Below are 20,815 nucleotides of genomic sequence, written 5' to 3' on the forward strand. Positions count from 1 at the left end.
GGAGTGGCATCCGCTTGTCCAGTTCGCGTCCTTTCGTGCCTGCAGTGGAGAGCCCACGCACCGATTTCGCGGTATCGAAGCCAAGTTTGCGATGCCGCTTAGCGTGGGTTCTAGTGCTTGCGAACGCGGTTTATTTTGAGAAAGATGTGAAAGCCTGCGGACAAAACGATTTGGACTTCCCAGTAATGAAGGATTTTAAGGCAAGTTTTGATATTCATGTAAGGTGCAAAAGCCGAGTCCTCGACAGAGGGTGCAGGGCCACCGGTTCGGCTATTTCTCCAGCCTTTGCAGAACTAGAGCAGCTGGGCAAATGACACCATTATTAAATTGTGAGCTAAGGGCCATTCACGAGAAACTGCTAGCAACACGATTCTTGTGAGTGCTCTGAACCTACGCAAGACGAACGGACAGCATCCTCCGCCGCCGAGTAGGCATCAACAGTAAATTTTAGTACGTGCCCAACTTCTATTTCTACGACACGTCGACAAAGGATACCTTACTGAGTTTACTGACTAGGGGGGTACAATATGAAAGTTACGTGTACCTATAAAACGAAATTTCTTGTTGTTAGCTTGCAGTTTGTATCGGAATAAAAGCATTTAAAGCGTTTTTAATAAATCTTTTTCTTCACTTTGTTATTACAAGAATTTCAGGGGGGGTTATTTTCTTTCGTAACCTCTACTCTTTTCTAAATTGATAAAAAAGTTATTCGCTAACACGTATGTAAACAAATTTGTTTTGCTTCAATATTTTTTTACATATGGTCTTACAATAAAACTCAATAAAACGTATTTAACAATGTCGCCCACATGCGGAAATAAATTTTGCTTGTATTTCTCGACTTTATTCATCTCTATATAAAAAATTCATTCCGCGATCTCTTAAATCTGCACCTAAAGTGCGCCCATGGTGTTTCAGCGTTAGGGCGAGGGCTAATATTACCCGGCAAGCATTATTTTTTGCTTTATCTCAATCCTAATTACTTGACAACCATGTCAATTGACACGATGATACTTTTGGGCGTTTCATAGAACTGACTTGCAGACCAACCAAGCCGACTGCCGGCGCGTCGTACTAACTTGGTTTACCTAAATTTGGAATGTTACTGCTCCCACTCACATGGCGTCTGTTACTTGTAGTTCCCTATTTTATCATCCAATTTGAATTTTAGGTTCTTCAAACAGAGGCAGAAATATTGTGGCATAGTAAGGAAGGAAGCAATGCTCCTGTAGAAATGGCGTTTAGGGAACCAAAATTGTGCTCCGCAATTACAAAGAACAAGGGTTAAGAAACAACCAAACATTGACAATCCTAAATGATCCAAGGGGAATCGAATGCCGCCGCGTTTTGCCTGCCAGTACTTATCTGTCAGCCTTATTTTTTCAGAATCATCGAATTTGTTTTAGAACATTTACGAAGAGTCTGCGTGTAACAAGGCGATAAAAACCACTCGCTATCACTGGATGTTTCCGGGTGCTCAGACTCACTCAGGAGCTTGTAACAAACATCACCAGACTGTGTTAGCGGTAATATGCAGTTACTTCTACTGTACGATTTCCCGGTCTGCAGCATTACTCTCATTAAACAGGTCTACAAGTAGGTGAAGTTTGCCTCAAGCCCAAGTACGCGTATTAAAATGGAGCCGTGGACGTTAAATAACACTGGGCCTGTTCGATTTTCCACTTCTGCCTGCCTGAGGCTGCCCGAGAGCTGCCAGAGGCGAGAGCTGGTCATTCGTTTTTTTCTCGGGCAGCCCAAAACGTCATTTCCGGCGGCGCCAGACCGTCTTCGATTTTTTCGGGTAGGCCACTTCTGGCTCCCCGCAAGCTGCCAGAGCCGCCCGGGCGTTCGTGGTCTTCGGCGAGAGGGCCCAGATCTGGCAGATAGCAGACGACGCTGCTAGCAGACGACAAAAGGAAAGCGACTCGGCGAGTTTCGCAATAAAATTGCGAATATATTTGTTCTTTCAAATTTGATGGTTTGTAGTTTATTTAATTGATATGATAAATCACTTTTTCACACATTTAAGTTCATTTTTCGCATTGCAACACCCGTTTTTGTTTTAACGAGAAGAGAGATGACATAATTCGCAACTAAATGGTCATTTGTGGTTCGCCTTCTTAAAGCCATGGAGGGCCTATTTGAGCTCGTGGGCGAGGGCGGCGTCACAATTCTAGATGAAGCCACGTCTGTGTTTATTACTTCAGCGAGTACATTGGTTGTCGGAATCCGCGGGTCTAGAACTGCGGCACCCATAAATCGTGCAGATCATGTCCGACAGCCTTCCGCTTCCTCACCCGCTTGTTTAGCTCCAATACTGCTCAGTCGGGCCGAAATATTTCCTGTCCGCTGATAGAAATGTACAAATCCTATTACTCGGTAGGCTGCGGCGTGAACAGATGACTCGCTCACGCAGAATTCACGATCATGTGCATGGTACATTGTGTACCGATTTAAGACAGGGCAATCAGATCTGTCTTCTGGGCAAGCATTTCGGGGCGTCCTCACAGGCCTTCGGGCTAGAATTTGGAGTGTTGAAATTCGGCGACCAGGGCTGCCACTGTACGCCACTACAGTCGAGTCTCCTGAACTCGAACTCCGTGTAGGTCGGCACAACGTTCTCTAAGTAGAGGGTTAACGCGGTGCCGTTCTTCCCGCTGGGCCATCGCGAGGGTGACGCACACATTGAAAACGTTCGCTTCGCAATCATAGTCTTCACGTTGAAGATGACGGCGATCCGCAAGCAACGCGTCGGGGAGAGCACCGAGCGCACTTCTTTCACCGTCCGACATTTTGCCGCTGAAACTGTAGCAGACGGCCGAAAAAAAAAAAAAGTTGTTCCGCATCGCTCGGTCCCGGCTTCCGGTGTATCACGAGGCGCTTGAACAACGTAATCGTGACGGAACTTCCTGCCCCAGAGCAAGCTTCTGGCAGCCCGCGGTCTGCCAGAACGCCCGTAAATCGAACAGGCCCACTGTTCACACGTCACGTAAACCATTTAAATTATGCGGCAATAAGGATGCTAAATGTTACCAAAAGAAGGCGAACAGCCCCTTGACCATTGCTTATAGCCGCTTGTCACCGCAAATCTGGGGAAACCGTGGTGGCTGAAATAGCAGTACTCAAGTGAGCGCAAAACGTGTAACACGCATCTGATCTGAAATTGAAATGTTTCTCCCTCCCTGGAGGCTGAAGTAGGGCGCACCAGCATTTGGGTGACGCACTTGTTTCCTTCCGTTAAGTTCACGTCTAACAAAGCCAACCTCGAGCTTGTCCGTGTATCTCCGAAAGCAATTGAGCCCTTAAAAGATACATTTAATCCAAAAGTTTATTGATATTGGCCTGCTTAAAGGGACTGTGAAGTGTATTTATCGAGCTTCCGGTTTTGCTTGCACTGCGTAGACTGGCACAAATTACCACACTTTTGTTCGTTTATCCGGTTTATAAGTCGGTAATTGTTTTATAAAGCGGGAAAGAAGAAAAAAAATTCCCCCGCATTTCCCCGAAGGGGAGTATGAGGAAGTGCGAAGCACGGGGTGATGCTATGAGGGGGAGTTTGTTGAAGTTTGGTGGCATTTTGCCCGTTAGTTACATTAACACCCCCTCGTGATCACGTTCGGCTTAACATGCCTCGTTTGTCCCTCTGCGGAAATCTTGGTGAATTAACGTGTATGTGCGAGAGATGTTCGAGAGGGAATGTAATCACGCACACACACACGCACGACGAAGACGCGCGCGCGACTACAGGAGCCGAGCGAGAGAGCACGCGCGAGCCGACCCACGGAGGTCTGGCCGACCCACGGAGGTCTGACCGCGGCCAATATGGCCGCGAGGCCCACCACTGGAGAGGCCGGCGCTGCGATCGTTTTGACGTCACTTGTAGGATCACCGTTCCTATCTTGCTGCGTAGTTGGCTTACGGCGCGTGACACTTCGCTTAGGAAGCTCGTCTAAAAGTATTTTCGTGTCAATTTCCTTCATTTGAAGTTAATTCTCAGTGCGTCAAGCGCAGTTCAACCTCATGGGGACTTTATAACCGTATAAGCTGTGGTAGATTATCCGCAAACACCATGAGCGTGGTGGTGCATTTCGTATGCGACCGAAGCGTAAGCAGCGGCTTGTTTCCCCGTTCAACAATGTGGACTACGACGATCGCCGAGTGAAGTTTCTAGATTTCCCTTGTTTGCAAGAAATGTATAAAGCAGGAAATCGTGAAGCGTTAACTGCTCGCAGAAGCACACGCACCCGCCGTGCCTGCCCGCACGGCCGACGGTGCGGCTCGAACCGACGCAGGTCGCGGCAGCAACAACTTGTCGCCGCTTTTTAAAATCACATAAGTCGTGGAAAAGAAGTTCTAGATTGGTGAAAGTGGATGTTAGTGTGATGAAAAATTCTGATAGGTAGTGTCATCAGATGTGGTTTTCAAAGCGATGTTCAAATATCTGCCGCGATTTACGCCGACCGGCCGCGGAGGTCGGTCCCGGCAGCGCCGGCCCGTTCACGCACGGTGCGGCGAGCGGCCGAAGGATGGCTATGCTTGCGCGCAAGAATCGGCCGAGGCCGTGCAGGTATCTTGATCGTCGATCGCTTCAACGGAAATCACCGCGCTTACAGAGTTCCCAGCGCGGTGAAACGTTCTGTTAGGGACTGTCACTTGCAACTCTAACGGCGATTAAATATCTGTTGCGACGCCAAGCCTACAGTTCCCAACATCCGATTACGTGCCGGCTGCGAGCTGTTGGCGAAGGCCCTCCCGTCGCGCACGCGCGTGTTGCGTTTCGGTTCCTCTAACTTCTTGGGGGCCCCCAACGCTCGGTTCTCCTATTCTAAATATCCCCATTACCCGAAATCATTAACGACGTGTTTCGCCTCGTATACGCAGCCTCACCTTCTGTGAGAAGTCGTGAGTTTCGAAATTGATGCTTGAGAAATGCCGGCTTACTGTAAACATACAAAACACGCTGCAATTATAAATTACCACGCCGAGCACCCAATGAAAACTAAGTATAGCCTTGTCCGAATCCGCTCGAAGGCGTTAACTCGCGTTCATACCGTTCATACATTGCGGACAAGTCGCGAAAAGTAAACATCAGCCGTGCAGAGTACAGGCTACGGCAGTGATCATTAATAAAATCCGGGCATGACTATAAAAACATCGTAGGGGAAATAGGCACTGATTAAGCCAAACTGCAGACCATAACAATACTTTTAAGCATGTGCGGCGAAGCAATCTGATCACCGTTCTCGCGTCATTCATTTACCAGGCAATACGAGCAGTTCGCGCGGTGAGATCATAAGTGAGCGACGCGTTTCCGTCGCTGTTAAGAGGTGTTTGCTTGCACACACATGTACCGTCACAAGTATTTCATAATAAATTTACAGCGTACTTTTCTCGGCATCAGTTGCATTGTCCTTGGCGTTAGCTGGCTGCGTATGTAAGAGCTGTGGGCCGCGATGGTAGCAACTACCTAAACGCGGCGGTGTCACCGGGAACAAGCGAGTCACTGATTGCTTACCAAAATTATTTGGTTTACAGACAACTTTTTTTGGTAATTTGCATCAAATCCACAAGGAGCGGGCGAGACGGTGGCCACAAAAAAAAAAAAAAAAAAAACACGCTTCCGCATATGCACGGGAAAGGTGTTGTAGCAGACGACAGCACGATTCGGCGTCCTACTAGTGACGTCACTCGTAGGTGGCGCCACGGTATGTCCTCGAGGCCAATATAGGGGAGTGTGCCGCGCCGAGCCAGGCGACTGAGAGAGAGTAGGCGCGGGGCGAGCGCGGCGAGCGAAGGGGAGAGGGCAGCGAACGCGCGCAACGGCGCAGCGGCAGCCGAGCGAGGGGAGAGGAGGCGCGAGCGCGGGACGTCACGGCGCGCGGAAGGGGAGGGAGGCGCGAGCGCGTGATGTCACGGCGAGAGCGCGCGCCATCACATGGTGTAGTGACGTTACTGCGCCGTTGCTATGGACGCCTTCCCTCCGCTACCGCGCCGTCGCTAAGGAGAGGAGGGCGCGATAACACCTGCGGGCGACGGACGGCGGTGGAAGGAGTAGGTCCGACTAAGAAGTGCTTCGCACTTAAAACTACCATGCGTGGTCTGTGCCGGCCGCACCAACTAAAGGCTGTGACGTCGGGAGGAGGTGGCACCGTAATTGGACGATGTCCAAGGTTGGCATTCAAACAAGTTTCGTTTTCGGTTCTATAAAACAACATGCTTGACATCCGACGGCAGCGTTGCATGGGCATTCTCGATATCTCAGTAATCCTCGTACCGCGCTTCTGCCATGTTGTCGGCTGTAATATGCCTAAGAGAACCCTCTCAGGACGGCTTGTCATCGTAGAAATCACTAGCCCAGGCCTACGCCCTGGACGAAAGCCCTCCGCGTCACCGCAGACGCTCAAATGCCATGCGCTTTTCCCACATATTTGGAGCTTGCCTCACTCATGCCTGTATCGCAAAAAGCGGGTTCGCACCAGGCCAAGGGTGTGCTGATTCTGGCCTGTGCCCACATCCCGCAAGCAGTCGGTGCTTGTGGCAACAGCACGCCAAAGAGGACTGGCTAGTGCGTCACTAAGTCTGCGCGCGTCCTGCGAACTCGCTCGTGGAGCAGTGAACGTTACGGCTCAAATATGGTGAACTCAGGTTAGAAAACATCGGCTGTAAACGAAAAAAATCAACTTATAAAAAACGCATGCACCCTCGGGGATTCGAACTTGCGACTTGCAAAACAAGAATCCTAGCGCTTCAGACCACACGGCCACAGCCCCGGCAATGCCCCTTGTGGAAATATGGGGTATATAATGTACAACCAGTTTACACTTTTATTTAGTTTTAGCATTGTAAGTACCTTAGGCGACTACTTGTTGTATAGCGCTCGTTCAGTAAGTGTCCCCTAAACTTCCACAATATCTCACGTCTAGCAATTGCATTTCTTAAGTCGAAAAGATTTCGAAGATGTGTGGTTGTGCTGCTGACCGCGGTGCTTGTTCACCAAGCGCAAAAAAGTGCTTCCGGCTCTCTGGTTTTGTGCTGTACGGTAAAAGTTTCAGTTGATTTTATTTCCTTAGTACCTATATTGACTTCGCCGACTCCTCTCCCGCCTTTAAGTGGCATTAGATTTTCCTAATAGCGTAGAGTCAGCGAAGCGTCGCATATGCACCGCTTGCGTGGAGCGACCCGGACTGGGAGCTTGATACAGTGTACAAACTAACAAAGTAAAGAAAGGCACATTCTTCCATTTACAATCGTCTTGTGGCTTAGTTTCAACTGAGCGAGCGAATTGCGACGTCCCGTGGGCGGCCGGCGGACTAAACCCTAGGCCGGCTGACTCGGTCTGAAGTTCGGTGATCCGTGCAGTAACGTAGCCAATTGCCAGCTCATCTCCTCCTCACGTCACACGAAAACGCCACAGAAAATGGGCGAGGGTGCAGAGAGGAGGACAGCATTCTCGAATTGATTTTTCTACAAAATAAATTCGCGTAAACGCCCTCAGAGTGGTCGAGACATGGTCTATGGACTCCGGACTACAATTTGCGCTAGTAATCCCGCAATGTTTACAAATCGCTTCAGTGTCCCTTTAAAGCAAAGTGTAGCCAGACGACGGGCACAAAACCTCCGTTTGGGTTAACAAAAAATGGGTGCAGTAGTCGCCCGCTATGATGGTTGTTAATAGCGGGATTGCTTTTACCTTCGGTAATATGTCGTGCCTGAGCTCCTGCTACGGCGCACCCTATAATTTATTTATTTATTTATATTCAAATACCCTCAAGGTCACTCCGACATTACTGAGGGGAGTGTAGAAAAATGTATAATGCATAAGCCACACAGCATTTGATGCAGACATAAGACGATGTCCAACAACATTCAACAAAATATTCACCATTTTAAACATGAATACTAGACCTACGAAAAATCAGAAAAATGCGCAAGTGGGGCAGCTTTATTAGACGATTTATTCGAAGTAAAGCATTTTTAATTTCTTCACTATGCTAAGCCCTTCAAATTTTGTTAAGTTATTTATGAATTCTTTCCAAGGCAAGGAATGCAGTAGAGGTGGATTGACAAGTTTCACAGTTATTTTCGCAGTCAGGTAGAGTACAACAAAGCCAGAAACAAAACAAACATTTGTTAGACATCACAACGACACTTCGGCGGTACCTACGATACTACCTACATTACGATACCTCGCACCTACTCTCACACGCACTCCCCTCATGGTCTCCCCTCGCAAGCGAGTGTATGAAACAGACCCTCCATGAGTCATTAAATCGAACAGTATTAGGGCATTACGACATCAGAACGCCATCCAAATTATAATCTTTAATCAATACGCCACCAAAGGCCTAATTCTGGGGTGCGGCAAAGCAGGAGCTCAGTAACGACATATTCCCGGGTGAAAAACCAATCCCGCCATTAAGAACCATCATAGGATGTGGCCCCAGCGGCGAATAGCCAAAAGAAAGAACAAGCGCAACAGTGGCGCTTACTGCGGTAAACCCCGCAAATGGCGCGAGTAGCGCGAGTGCACTCGCAATTGCTGGGCGGGGCTCGCAGCGAGTGGCATTGGAACCCCAAAGTGGTGAGTGGGAAACGCCACAGATCGCTCTCGCACTCGCGGGTGGTTTGTGGGGCCCGCCGGGAGTGGCGCTCGAACTTGCGAGTGGTGAGCGGAGCTGGCAGCGCGTGGGGCTCGCACTCACTCCAAAACGACTCCACTCCAGTCCAAAATGATGGCGAGGCTCACTTATGAGCGGTGAATGGGACGTCTGTGAGTGCAATCTTGAGAGAGTCTACCGGCCTATCGACACAACGGGCTACAAATGAATTGTTCGTGGGACAAATGGATGATTTCGCTATTTTCTTTTTTTTCAAATCTATTTGTATTTGACAAATAATCACTTTTTCATTTTTCCCAATTCCTGATATAGCCTCTTCCAATTCCTCTTATTCCATTGCTTTACCTGACGTTAGGCCTGCTCTGTCAAGTTCTCTGACAGTTCGTAGAAAGGAAGTAGATAGATAAAGATGGTAACATCACTGTGTCTGTATCCAATGTAGGAAGAATGGCTCTCCCAATAAGAGATGTTTACTCCAGCATACTGCACCTTGGTTGCCATAAGCAGTTCTTTGAAGCCACAGTTGCGCTCACGGCTTCCAAAAATATGTGTATTAGAACGGCCCTGTTAATTAATATACGATTAATAATGATCAGGACTTCAAGCATGTGTCATTATTATGCGATATTATTCTTTGCCACTAGTATCATTTAAGTAATTTGTGTGAAAGCCTATGAGAATTCGGCGCAGCCGTATTTATAATACAAGAACGACCTTCTGGGGCTCAGAAATGGCGCGCACATACTGCTGTAATGCTGTCCTGATCGCTACCTGGTGCCTTCAACAATATCGCAACCATTTTAACGACGTGAAGGTCAGACTTCCTTACAAAGATTCCAATAGCAATTATTGAAACACAGTTTCTCCCGTTTTTTTCTTTACCCAACATGAGGTTTCGAGCCCGCCGTCTGGCTACACTTCTCTTTAAGCAGGCCAATATGAATGAACTTTTGGATTAAATGTCCCTTTCAAGACCTGAACTTCTTTCGGGGATACGTGGACAAGTACGCATAATCCAAGCAAAAGGTTCGCTTTGTTAGGCGTAAACTTCACGGAGGGATACAAGTACGTCACCCCAATGGTGGTGCACCCCTACTTCAGCCTCCAGGGAGGAAGAAGCATTTCAATTTTAGATCACAAGCGTGTTGCACGTTTGGCGCTCGCTTGATTACTTCTATTTCAGCCACCACGTTCAGCCAAACTTCACCTACTTGTAGACCTGTTTAACGAGAGTAATGCTGCAGACCGGGAAATCGCATAGTCGATGTACTGCATATTTCCTTTATCATGGTCCGTTAATGTTTTGCTACAAGCTCTTGCGGCAAGCGGCTAGCCTATCCTGTTCCAGATGAGCACCTGTGTGCTGTTTGAGCGCCCGGAAACATTCTTTGACCGGGAGTGGGTTTTACCCCTTCGTTACTCGCAGAGACTCTTCGCAAATGTTCTAAAACTAATTCGATGATTCTTAAAATATAAATAATGCTGAGAGGTAACTTCTGGCAGGCAAAATGCGGGGCATTCGATTCCCCTTGGCTCATGTAGGATTGTCACTTGATTGGTTGTTTCTTAGCACTTCTTATTTGTTGTTCGTTCGGGAGCACAAGTTTGCTTCCCTAAACCCCCGTTTCTACAGGACCCTCGGTTCCTTCCTTACTATGCTAACGTAATTCTTCCTTTAGTTTGAGAACCTAAATTTTAAATTGTATCATAAAATAGGGGACTACAAGTAGCAGAGGCCGTGTGCGTAGGAGCAGTAAAATTGCAAGTTTAGGTTAACCAAGTTAGGACGACGCGCGGGCAGTGCGGTTGGTCCGTCTGGTGATGAATGTTGGTGTATTGACTAAAACGCAAATCAGTTCTATGAAATGCCCAAAAGCATCATCGTGTCTGTTGACTTAACTGCAAAGTTATTAGGGATGACATAAAGCAAAACAAAAACTAATGTTTGACGGCTAACTTTAGCCCTCGCCCTCGCTTTGAAACACTATGGGCGCACCTTTAGTGCTGGTTTAATAGATCGCGGTATAATTTTTTTATAAATAAAGATGAATAAAGACAAGAAATATAATAAAAATTTATTTCCGCATCTTCGCGGCATTGTTAAATCTGTTTTAACGGGTTTTAATGTAAGACTCTAAGTAAAACAAATATTGAAGCAATACAACTACGGTTACATGTGCTTTAGAGAGAAACTTTCCTCTAGATTTAGAAGAGGGTGGCGGTCGTAAAAAAAAATAAACATTGTTGAAATTCTTGCGATAACATATCGGCAAAAAAAGTTGATTGAAAACTTTTTTAATGTTTTTATTCCAGTATAAACTACAAGGTAACAAAAAAAATTTGGTTTTAGATATAAGCAACTTTACATTTCGCACGTCAGTTGCATTAAATTGCGTGAGGGCGTAGTTATGCCTTGTAGTCCTGTCGTGCGGACGTGGCATCAAAAAAGAAGTTGGGCACGTATTAAAACTAACTGTTGATACCCACTCGGCGGCGAAGGAAACTGTCCGTTCGTCTTCCGTAGATTCAGAGCACACACAAAATCGTGTTGCTAGCAGTTTCTCGTGAATGGCCCTTAGCTCACAATTTATTTCAGGTGTCATTTGCCAAGCTGCTCTAGAGAAATAGCAGATCCGGCGGCACTGCCCCCTCTGTCGAGGACCCGGCTGTTGCTCCTTACATGAATATCAAAACTTGACTTAAAATTTTCCATTACTGGGAAGTCCAAATCGTTTTGTCCGCAGGCTTTCACATCTTTCTCAAAATAAACGGCGTTCGCAAGCGCTAGAACGCACGCTAATCGGCATCGGAAACTTGGCTTCGATACCGCGAAATCGGTGCGTGGGCTCTCCAATGCAGGCACGAAAGCACGCGCTGGCATGCTGGAAAGCACTGCAGGCACACACTGGACAGAGGAACAAGCGAATGCCACTCCACGAATGCCGGAAAGAGGGGTGTGAATAGTGGAGCTAGCGGATACGAGGCCCTCCTCACTAGACGCACGCTCACTTGGCTGGTTTTTTTTTTTTCAGCCATCTTTTTTTGCGAGCTCCGAACTTGCATAATGTCAGGCGGAACGCTTAACAACGCTGTGCGCTCCAAACCTGCGCTCTGTTGGGCTAGGCTTTTTGGTAACGCTCAGCGGCGGAACAAAAAGCGTAAAAAGACAAGCCGTTGTAGAATTCTCGCTGTTTGCCGTCGGTACATTGCCGTCTATACAGATGGGTTATTGTCACAAAAAACAGGTTTAACTCTTGCTTTATGCACAATATTCCGCAACACATGCCACAAAGCGCCTCACAAACGGCGCCAAATATACGCCTACCATTAATCTACTACCCGCAATTAAGTCTTTCACAGCGTTTTGGGGGCTACTTTGGTATTCCCGCCAGCTTTGCGTCCATAAAATAGGAATTGACAGGCCTATTTCGCCCTTAAATAAACCTTGTCTCTTCCCAGTATCTTTCAGCTAACCAATTAAGATATACGGTAAATTGGAAATCCCAGACAAACGTGCTTTGTATCCTTTGTAGATGCGTGGAACGCAGCTAAGCAGAAATTGTGTGTTCATGAAGAGTCAGAATATTCTATCTAATCGATACATGTTATATTGCGCCTTATGACCTACATTCGGGTTAGGGTACCTTAAGCGTAGTGGTACTGCACAATACTTCTTTAAGTTTTCTATGCATCGTTTGATTTCATGGTTAAAGCTGATGCGGTTCTCATAAAACGTAAACCCAGAAGCGTAGAAGTATAACTAGAGATGAAGAAGTGATTCAGTTCGTTGTTGTCGCCCTTCCATTGGGCGGCAGCACCCGCAACGTTCCGTAGAATACCTCCTTCGCTCTTATATGATCGCTGGGTTTTCATTGTAATTTCATTGCATTTTTTCGGTTCGTTTCTTCACGGCTTTTTATTTTTGTCTTTGCATCATGATAGCGGTGTATAGGTGTCACAGAATTGCGCGAGGTAGTAATTTAGTGGCCGATGCCTCGGACGGGAGGAGCGACAAACAACTCCCCCCTGGGTACGAATTTAGGACGTGGTTCGGACCTGCTAACGGGCGATAGGTCCACGCCTGATTGGCCACTGGCGTGAGGCACGAGACGGGGCACGGGAAAACAGTTTCAAAACAACGGGCATTTACTTCACATTCACAGGAAATTCAAAACAGACAAAGAGAAGGTTTCACGAGTTAATAACACACCGCAGCTGACACCCCGTTGGGGTCAGAGCTGCCAAGAAACCGACACGAAGTACGTTAATCCCAATGAAAGAAACGGTGCATGCCGTTACGAGCCCGAGGAGGAGGCGACAGTAAATGAAGGGGACAGTAGAGTGTACAATAGGCGGGGTTGGAGGTATCCCCCAACTACTAACAATAGGCCCGCTAGGAACACATACAGCGTGGTGCACTGAACGAGGCGGATAAGAAGCCCGTGCAGTCCGCTTAGAGAAATACAACAGAGAAGATGATTCGGAAGAGTCCGAGGAAAGGTGGAGAAGGCGAGAACATCTTAGCTGCGGTCCGGCTGATGGTCTCGCCCGGGGGACGGAGGCTGTCGGTCGTCTGTGGTGGGGCGCCGCTCATCAGCGACGCAATTTGGGTGAACTCCAGCCGCGCACTTTCGACTCCTTGAGGAATCTTTGGGGGCCCGAAGTTCACCGCCGTCGTCGCTCGGCCTCTCCAGCACAGCCCTCAAGGCCGACGCCGCGTCCTGGCCGTACGTCCGGCCACCACCAGTTCTCAGCCCATTCTCCCCGCAAGCCCCGCGCTGCACCACGCACACAGTCCACCGGGTCATGCGTCTTCCGAGAATTCGCGGGGTGCAGCCTTCCGTAGGCCGCGGCACTCTCTCCCACCTCTCTCCCCGAAACACATGGCCAGCCGACCCGGGTGCGACAATGGCGGCGAAAACATTCCTTCGCTACGCGATATGCCTCCTCTCGGCCCAAAAATGGCGAGCGGCAAGAAAACCCGTCAAGGAGGGACATGAATTTCGCGACAATAGGACACATTTTAATTTTGCTAGTTCGTTGTTTCTTTATTTTCATTTCCTTGGACTTCCTAGTTGATAATTTGCTTTGCTAATGAACGAACAAATTCGTTACTTCGACAATTCTGCATCTTTGTGCAGATTCATTGCGTTTATAGGCTGGTGGTGCGGTGTTCCAAGAAAAGAATGCTTGCCAGTTAATAGGGCGCCAAGCATTTGTCGGAGATGCAGGTACTACAGCTTTAGCGCCTGCCGCGCACTGCCACGAATCGTGCCGCAAGGTCGTCCTGCCCCGTTAGGGCCCACCCGCCGCAACTCTGGATACAAACGAGGCATCGCGGCCGAAATCCAGAGAGTTAGCACATATTGAGTAGGGATGGATCTGAATACGCACCCAGCTATGTGGCCATCAATCGCTGGACCGGGAGGTGTCGCGCCGATAGTTCTTCCGCGCAGCTTACTTGATCCCTTTTATTTTATGGCCTCCTGTGCGTTCTCGAAGCTGATCCTGATAGTTCTGGTAGTTTATCGGTGCAGATATGTGGCGTCGTTGTACGCCGCGTGCCCTGGCGCAGGAGCTTGTCGTACACTGTGTGGCCCTCGTCGTATCCTCTCGAAGGATTTCTAGCCGCATACTAGGGGTTCAACCCTGGCACGACACTACGTGCTGGCGCCGGTCGCAATATAGAGTGCTTTTGGAAGTAGAACAAGAAGCAGTATCTTCTCTATCAGTGAGTAACACTTTTGGTGGCACCCGAGGGAATATCAAGAAATGACACAATCGTTTAAGGCCTGTTTCTTCGCATTGTACACTGCATGCCCTACAAAGAAACTCGCAATATTTTTTTTTACCTGATTCAAGCAGGGTGGCATCTCGACAAGATTTCAGTGGTGTAGTCGGAGCAGCTTACTATTTCGGTGTCTACATATACAAGAAATGCGATCGTTCTAACACCATTACGAATTTATTATGGAAACACCGAAAAATAAATCAACCAAGCTTCTCAGTTGCCCGCACATAGCACACTTTCGAAGAAAGTACTTACATACCAAAGCAATATAATGGGAGCAAGCTTGACGTGGTTTCTTTGACGCTTAAGGACCGGGACTACGCTCAGCTTTCACTCCGACTTGCCAAATTGTTGAAAGCACGTGTATGATCCCTCGCAATGTTTTCAATGTCAACAGCTACCACATGCTTCACCGATAACAATAATACTCGTCCAAACGATTTCGAATGTTTCTGCTGTTATGATTACAGACACTTTCTGAAGGCATTTCATGAAACGAACGAGTACCCGGTGCTAAAAACGGACCGCAACAGTAATCGCACCCTACCGATTGAATCTCAGTGGCCACAGTTGGCACCAGTTTTCAAATCACTGCGTCCTCTTGCCTTGTTGAACTGAACGACAATAACAACGCGTGGTACGAGCGGATGATGGTAAGAGAGAAGGTATTCTCCCAAACGGGGGGTTCTGCCATCGATTGAGTGGGGCGAAACTAACGAACTCATTCACTTGTCCCGTCTGTAGTCATATTTCTACTCTGGTTGGCCTGCGTTTTTCACCTCAATAAATGATGTCAACCGTCCGGTGTTCACTCTGAAAACAACCGCTGCATCCTAAGCTTGAGGATGTATTGTGCGTTTTGCTACGGCTACACTGAAGGTACCCTAAACAGATTCTATGATATTAATTGACGTGTATATACAGCCCTGATATAAAACGTAGCGACAATAAATGCTCGGAGAAAAATATTCCGACTCTTCATGAGCAAATATTTTCTGCTTTGCTTCATTCAACAAATCTATACAGGCAACAAAGCACGCTTGTTTATGATCTGCAATTTGCCGTACATGTTAATTGGTTAGCTGAAAGATATTGGAAAGAGAAGAGTGTTATTTCAGGGGGCGAAATAGGCCTGTTCATTCCTATTTCGTGGAAGTAAAGCAGGCGGCAATACCGAAGTACTCCTAACAGCACTGCGAAACACTTAACAGCGAATGTGTGTACATTGCAGGCGTCCATTCGGAGTCATTTTGAGGCTTATTGTGATATATGTTATTACGGGATATAATGCATACCGTAAGAGTTAAACTTGCTTTTGCGATCATAATCTATCCGTAGCCGGCCTTGTATTGACGGCACACGACAACTCCGTAACGGTTGTAACTACAGTGTGAAAAAATTCACTGAAAAAGACGTGAAACCGGGTGCGATTATCGGCCGAATAGGCCTTTTAAGTGGCTAATTTCAGATTGTTTTCAACAACAGAGTCTGAAGCATTTTCTTCCGCCATCGAGTCTAACGAGAAAACGTAACCCACCAGAGCGCACATGAGCAGCGCGCAGCGTCGTTAATGCTTTCGCCTGGCCTTGCGCACGTGAGGAGCTCCCCAAAATATGGCTAGAAAAATACCCAGCCAAGTGAGCGTGCAACTCGTGAGCAGTGCCCCACATCCACTAGTTCCACTATCCAGAATATTCTGCCCCAACGTGCGTGGCGTGACCTCCGGCATGCTGTTCCCCACGCCAATTCACGTGCGTTCATGTGTGCAGTGGAGAGCACACACGCCGATTTTGCGCTATCGAAGCCGAATTCGCTAAGCCAGTGATCGTGGGTTCTAGCGCTTGCTTGGGCGGTCTACTTTTGGACAGATGTGAAAGCCTTCGGAAAAAATGACCTGTGCCTGCCAGTAATGGTGAACGTAAAGCAAGTTTTGAAAACCATGCTTTGAAATCGAGACGGTGCGGTGCCGCCATGTCTCCTGGACGGCAGTTTAAAACGGAGGGGGTTGGAGGGCAAACCCATTAGGTTAAGTAAGGGTAGGGCAAATAAGTAGAATAACTCAGGCAAGTCGTTTGGTGACGACCAACGTACCGATACAGAAGGAGGTCTGTAATCATCATCATGGTGCTCTTTCCCCAGCCTTTGCGCCCCTGGCGTAGCTGCGCAAATGACTCCTGCATTAATTAGTGAGCTGAGGACCATTAGTGAAAAAGCGCTAGGAACATGATATTTTTCGTGGGTCTACCTCCGCCGCAGGGTAGTCTTAATCCCTTATTTATTTATTCAATTATTTATTGAATACTGCCAACCTGTGTGCCAGGCCCTATGCAGGAGTGGGAATACAAGTTTACATTCACAAGGACACAACAGTTAACTGGATACATATCAGTACAACAAAGAAATAACACCAAACACGTTGACAATATGTGTCAAAGAAAAAAAGAAAACAAAGCACACAACACAGAAAGCGCATACCTGCACATAGATATTTATTGAATACTGCCAGCCTGTGTGCCAGGCCCTATGCAGGAGTGGGAATGCAAGTTTACATTAACAAGGACACAACAGTTAACTGGATACATATCAGTACAACATAGAAATAACACCAAACACGTTGACAATATTTGTCAAAGAAAAAAAAAATTCTCCCGCATTTCCCCGAGGGGGAGAATGTGAAAGTGCGAATGCACGGTTGTCGGCCCGCTTGCGGCGCTTGCGCTCGGCCCCCGCAGCCAACCGCCTCGCCGCCTTCTCTTCCATCTCTTCCATCGGGTTTGTAGTATCACGTGTACACCACGCAGTTCGCCAACGCACGCCGCTGACGACGTAGTTTGAATGCGTTAAAGATATACGGCGCGTCACTAACACTGATATCAGCGTCGTGTCCGTGGCTTGGTCGGTAGAGCGTCGCGCTGCGGCCGCAAAGTCCTCGGATCGAAACCTGGCGCCGGATGCTGTTTCTTTTTTAAATATAGAGGAGCACTGCGGACGCCGCCGCCGCCGGCGGTGGATGGTTTGGGGTCGCTTATAAAGTGCATTCGCACTTAAAAATAAAACAAAGCACACAACACAGAAAGCGCATACCTGCACATAGTTCTAACCTCCAACACTAGTTTCGAGGCCCCCACGATTAAATGCGTAAGGTACACAGTCTCGCATTTAAGGCTGAAAAGATATTCCGGTACGGAACTGCGCATGTTTGTTCCGGAGATATTAGATCCGGCCAGATGGATCTCATGCGAGCAACCAGGAGGGAAGCAAAGATCTTATAATCAGCGTTTAAAACCGTTATCGGACGATAGGATTTTGGGAGGAGCGGATCCTTGCCGCTTTTATGTATAAGGACGAGTCGGCCCTGCTTAAAGGTGTCTGGGACTACATTCGTCTCAAGAATACTATTGAAAAGGGATACTATGGTATCGGCTAACTCAGGCCAAAAGGTTGTGTAAAATTCTGTCGGCAGCCCGTCAGGGCCTGGAGCTGAACCAGTTTTCATTCCCTTTAGTACGTTAAAGACTTCTGTCGTAGAAGTCGCCGACAGTAAGCTTTCTCCTACGTCCTGTGGCACCTGGGGTAGGTCTCCACAGAAATCTTTGATGTGTTCTGTTGTATAGTTGGTGGACGGTTGTTGTGTGGGAGCTTCAAAAAGTTGAGAAAAAAACGACAGAAAAGTGGTTCGGATATCTGTAGGGTTTGATGATATTGTGTTGGACGGTGTACGTACTGCGGTGATTGTTGTAGGCGTTTCTCGTGTTTTAAGAAACCGGTTAATCTCTATACTACCATTACACGGTCCGTACTTATTAAACGCAGCCGCCGATGGAGAGGAGCGGCTTAATTGCAGCTGGTACCTGTCTCTTAGGACACCGAGAACCTCGTTCATTGGAGCCGACAAAGGCTCCCCGCGTTTGATGATACGAATCCGACTGATGGTATCATTAAGTTCAGTGGTGAATCTTGATTTTAACCGTTTGCTTTCCTCTTGTGCAATGACGCGCCACGAGGTTTTAAGGTTGTCCCATGATAGATTACTTGTTGTACTTAAAGTTTCTGTGATTCTATTTTTAAAGTTGTGGAGTGTTTGAGGATCGTGGAGGACTCGGGTGTCTAACCTCCAATGTCGTACCCCATTAAAACGGTTATCGTCAATCCTAAGATACAGAATAACCGGCGAGTGATCTGAGACATAAGAGGCCTGGCTGGGAAAGGTTTCTGTACGGATATCTACTACCGCAGGCACTAACTCCTGTGTCACATAAAACCTGTCCAACCGGCTTTGTGAACAACCCCTCCTCCAAGTGGGGGAGAAGTTGTCACCATGCTTGAGGGTCCAAGCATCTTGCAGGTGGTAGTCGTTAATTAGTGTTTCCAGTTCAGCAGCGTTCCAGTTTGGTCGCCCCTGACCAGGTCCTCTAACATCTCTTACACTATCCGTAACGCAGTTGAAGTCCCCACACAGGATTGTGGGGGCCGAATCCAGAAAGTACACACCGACCGCACGAAAAAAGGCATTTGTGAAAGATACACTCGCTGGAGCATAGATGTTAATTATCTTGAATCGGCTACTGCCCACAGTGAAGTTGTACAGCAACACTCTGCCATCCCCGTCGGTGGACGAGAAACCAGACCAGCAGAGGGAGGGATTAAGAATCAGGACCCCCACGCCACAAGCCCGAGACGTGGCTAAGGAAAAATAGGAGGGGATGCCAAAGGCATCCTGAAACCGTTTTACATCAAGTTGCGTAAAGAAATTCACCTCCTGTAAAAAAACTAAGTCGGCTCCCCTTGCTCTCGAGAAATGAACCACCTCCCTCTGTTTGTCTAGGTTTCTGAATCCTTGAACGTTCAGTGTAAGAACGCTTAACATTAAATAAGTCTTAAGAACTAGAGACATACCGTACTGCTAGTATTACGGAAGCAAAGGCAACACCACTACTCCTGATTTGAACCCTGTTCACAACACCGAAGCACACGGCACTAACAGTGTTGCTCTGATTATCAAACCAGGCCCTGGTGAAAACATGTTCTACAGTGACAGACTTAATGGCTAGACATGGAAAGAGCTCGTACACTAAACCTCGCGCTAACACTCTACAACGAGGAACACCATGATGGGGGCTTACATTGGACCAGGCGTGACATCCGGCGGTGAAGTCCGAAGACTGAAGCACCGAGCCAGGCGAAGGAGCCCAACGTTCAGTGTAGCACACACACACTACATGTTCACATCCTGACACGACCTTAGTCCACCGGTCTTTCGTCTTGTTGTTGTGGGAAAGTTCCATTGTCTATTTACTTTTCTTCCCCGTTGACCTATTCTTCTTCTTTTTGGGGACTGCCGCAACACTAGCCGAAGAAGGTGTAATGCCGTCGTCACTTGAGCGTGTTCTTTTCCCGTCTACCGTAGGCGCATCTGTTTCCTTGTCTGTCATCTCTTCGTCAGCGGGATCTTCTTCACTGGAACCCTCCCATCGTGGCCACGCTGGAGAGTTTGGTGATGACCCGTCTCCTGTTGCATCATCTTCCGCTTCTTTGAGGATTTGTGCCGAGTGCTCCAGGTTGCGCACTAGGGACTGAACGTCTGGGGACAGAGGTGCCTGCTGGGGGCTTGGTGTACTTGTCTTGAGTTCGCCTTCTTCCTTCGAGGGGACCTTCTGGCTTTGTGTTCCTTGTGGTGGTGGTGTTGTACGGGCTTAAGGGGTCATGGTGTCTTCGGAGTCTTTTGGAGAATCGTGTAGGGCTGGAGGGGAGCTGCCGGGTTGTTTACTGGTGTTCACTGGATTCGCTGATGCCAAGGGTGGAAAGGCGTCTGAGTTGACGATTGGCGCTGCCTGGGCACTGGCTTGTGAACCACCCGCCACCGCGCTATATAGGGGAGGTGTCGGGCAGCTCGTTGTGGCATGGGGTGCAGAACATCGACGGCAGGGAAGGTCACAGGGTTCTGTGGGGTGGCCATAGATCCCGCACCGTTCGCAAAAGGGGGCTGCGCACTCTGCCCCTATGTGTCCTTCCTGTTTGCAGCGACGACACACTCGCTTGACCCCCGGGTAGTCAAAGACTGCCCGGTGGCCTCCGACGCGGATGTAGTTCTGCAGCCTAGGACCCCTTGATTCGCGATCCGCCGTACAGGGTAGAGACATATAGGCCTCCTGCGCTGCCCAGGGGGCGCTGCGCAAGCGGCTTCCGGGCAGTAATTCCGGGTAGTACAAACAGGCCTCTCAAGCTTGGACGTTCCCTGGTTTCCCTATTGGCGGTGAGCGCGACCACGGGCGGCGCTGCGAAGGGCGTCTTAGTGACGTCGGCTTAGGGATTCTCGCATTTGTCGTCTGCTTCACTCGGGCTCGCTCTACCTGCTGTTTCTTTGCGCTCCGTTGATTATTTATGTTCGACCGCACCTGATTTTGCG

General features: G+C 48.2%; 1 protein-coding gene across 1 annotated transcript in view; it reads left to right on the forward strand.

Annotated features, from left to right (window-relative positions):
• The window catches only part of LOC144148382 (uncharacterized), a 100,430-nt gene extending 79,911 nt beyond the window's left edge, over window positions 1-20,519 (forward strand). The window contains exon 3 of the mRNA XM_077679924.1: window positions 20,431-20,519. Within this exon, the coding sequence (XP_077536050.1) occupies window positions 20,431-20,519 (89 nt within the window). The remainder of the gene's footprint in view (window positions 1-20,430) is intronic.
• The last annotated feature ends 296 nt before the right edge of the window (window positions 20,520-20,815 follow it).

Source organism: Haemaphysalis longicornis, unplaced genomic scaffold (assembly GCF_048455015.1).
Source record: "Haemaphysalis longicornis isolate Haplotype H1 unplaced genomic scaffold, Haemaphysalis longicornis Haplotype H1 scaffold_8, whole genome shotgun sequence".
Taxonomy (NCBI): Eukaryota; Metazoa; Arthropoda; class Arachnida; order Ixodida; family Ixodidae; genus Haemaphysalis; species Haemaphysalis longicornis.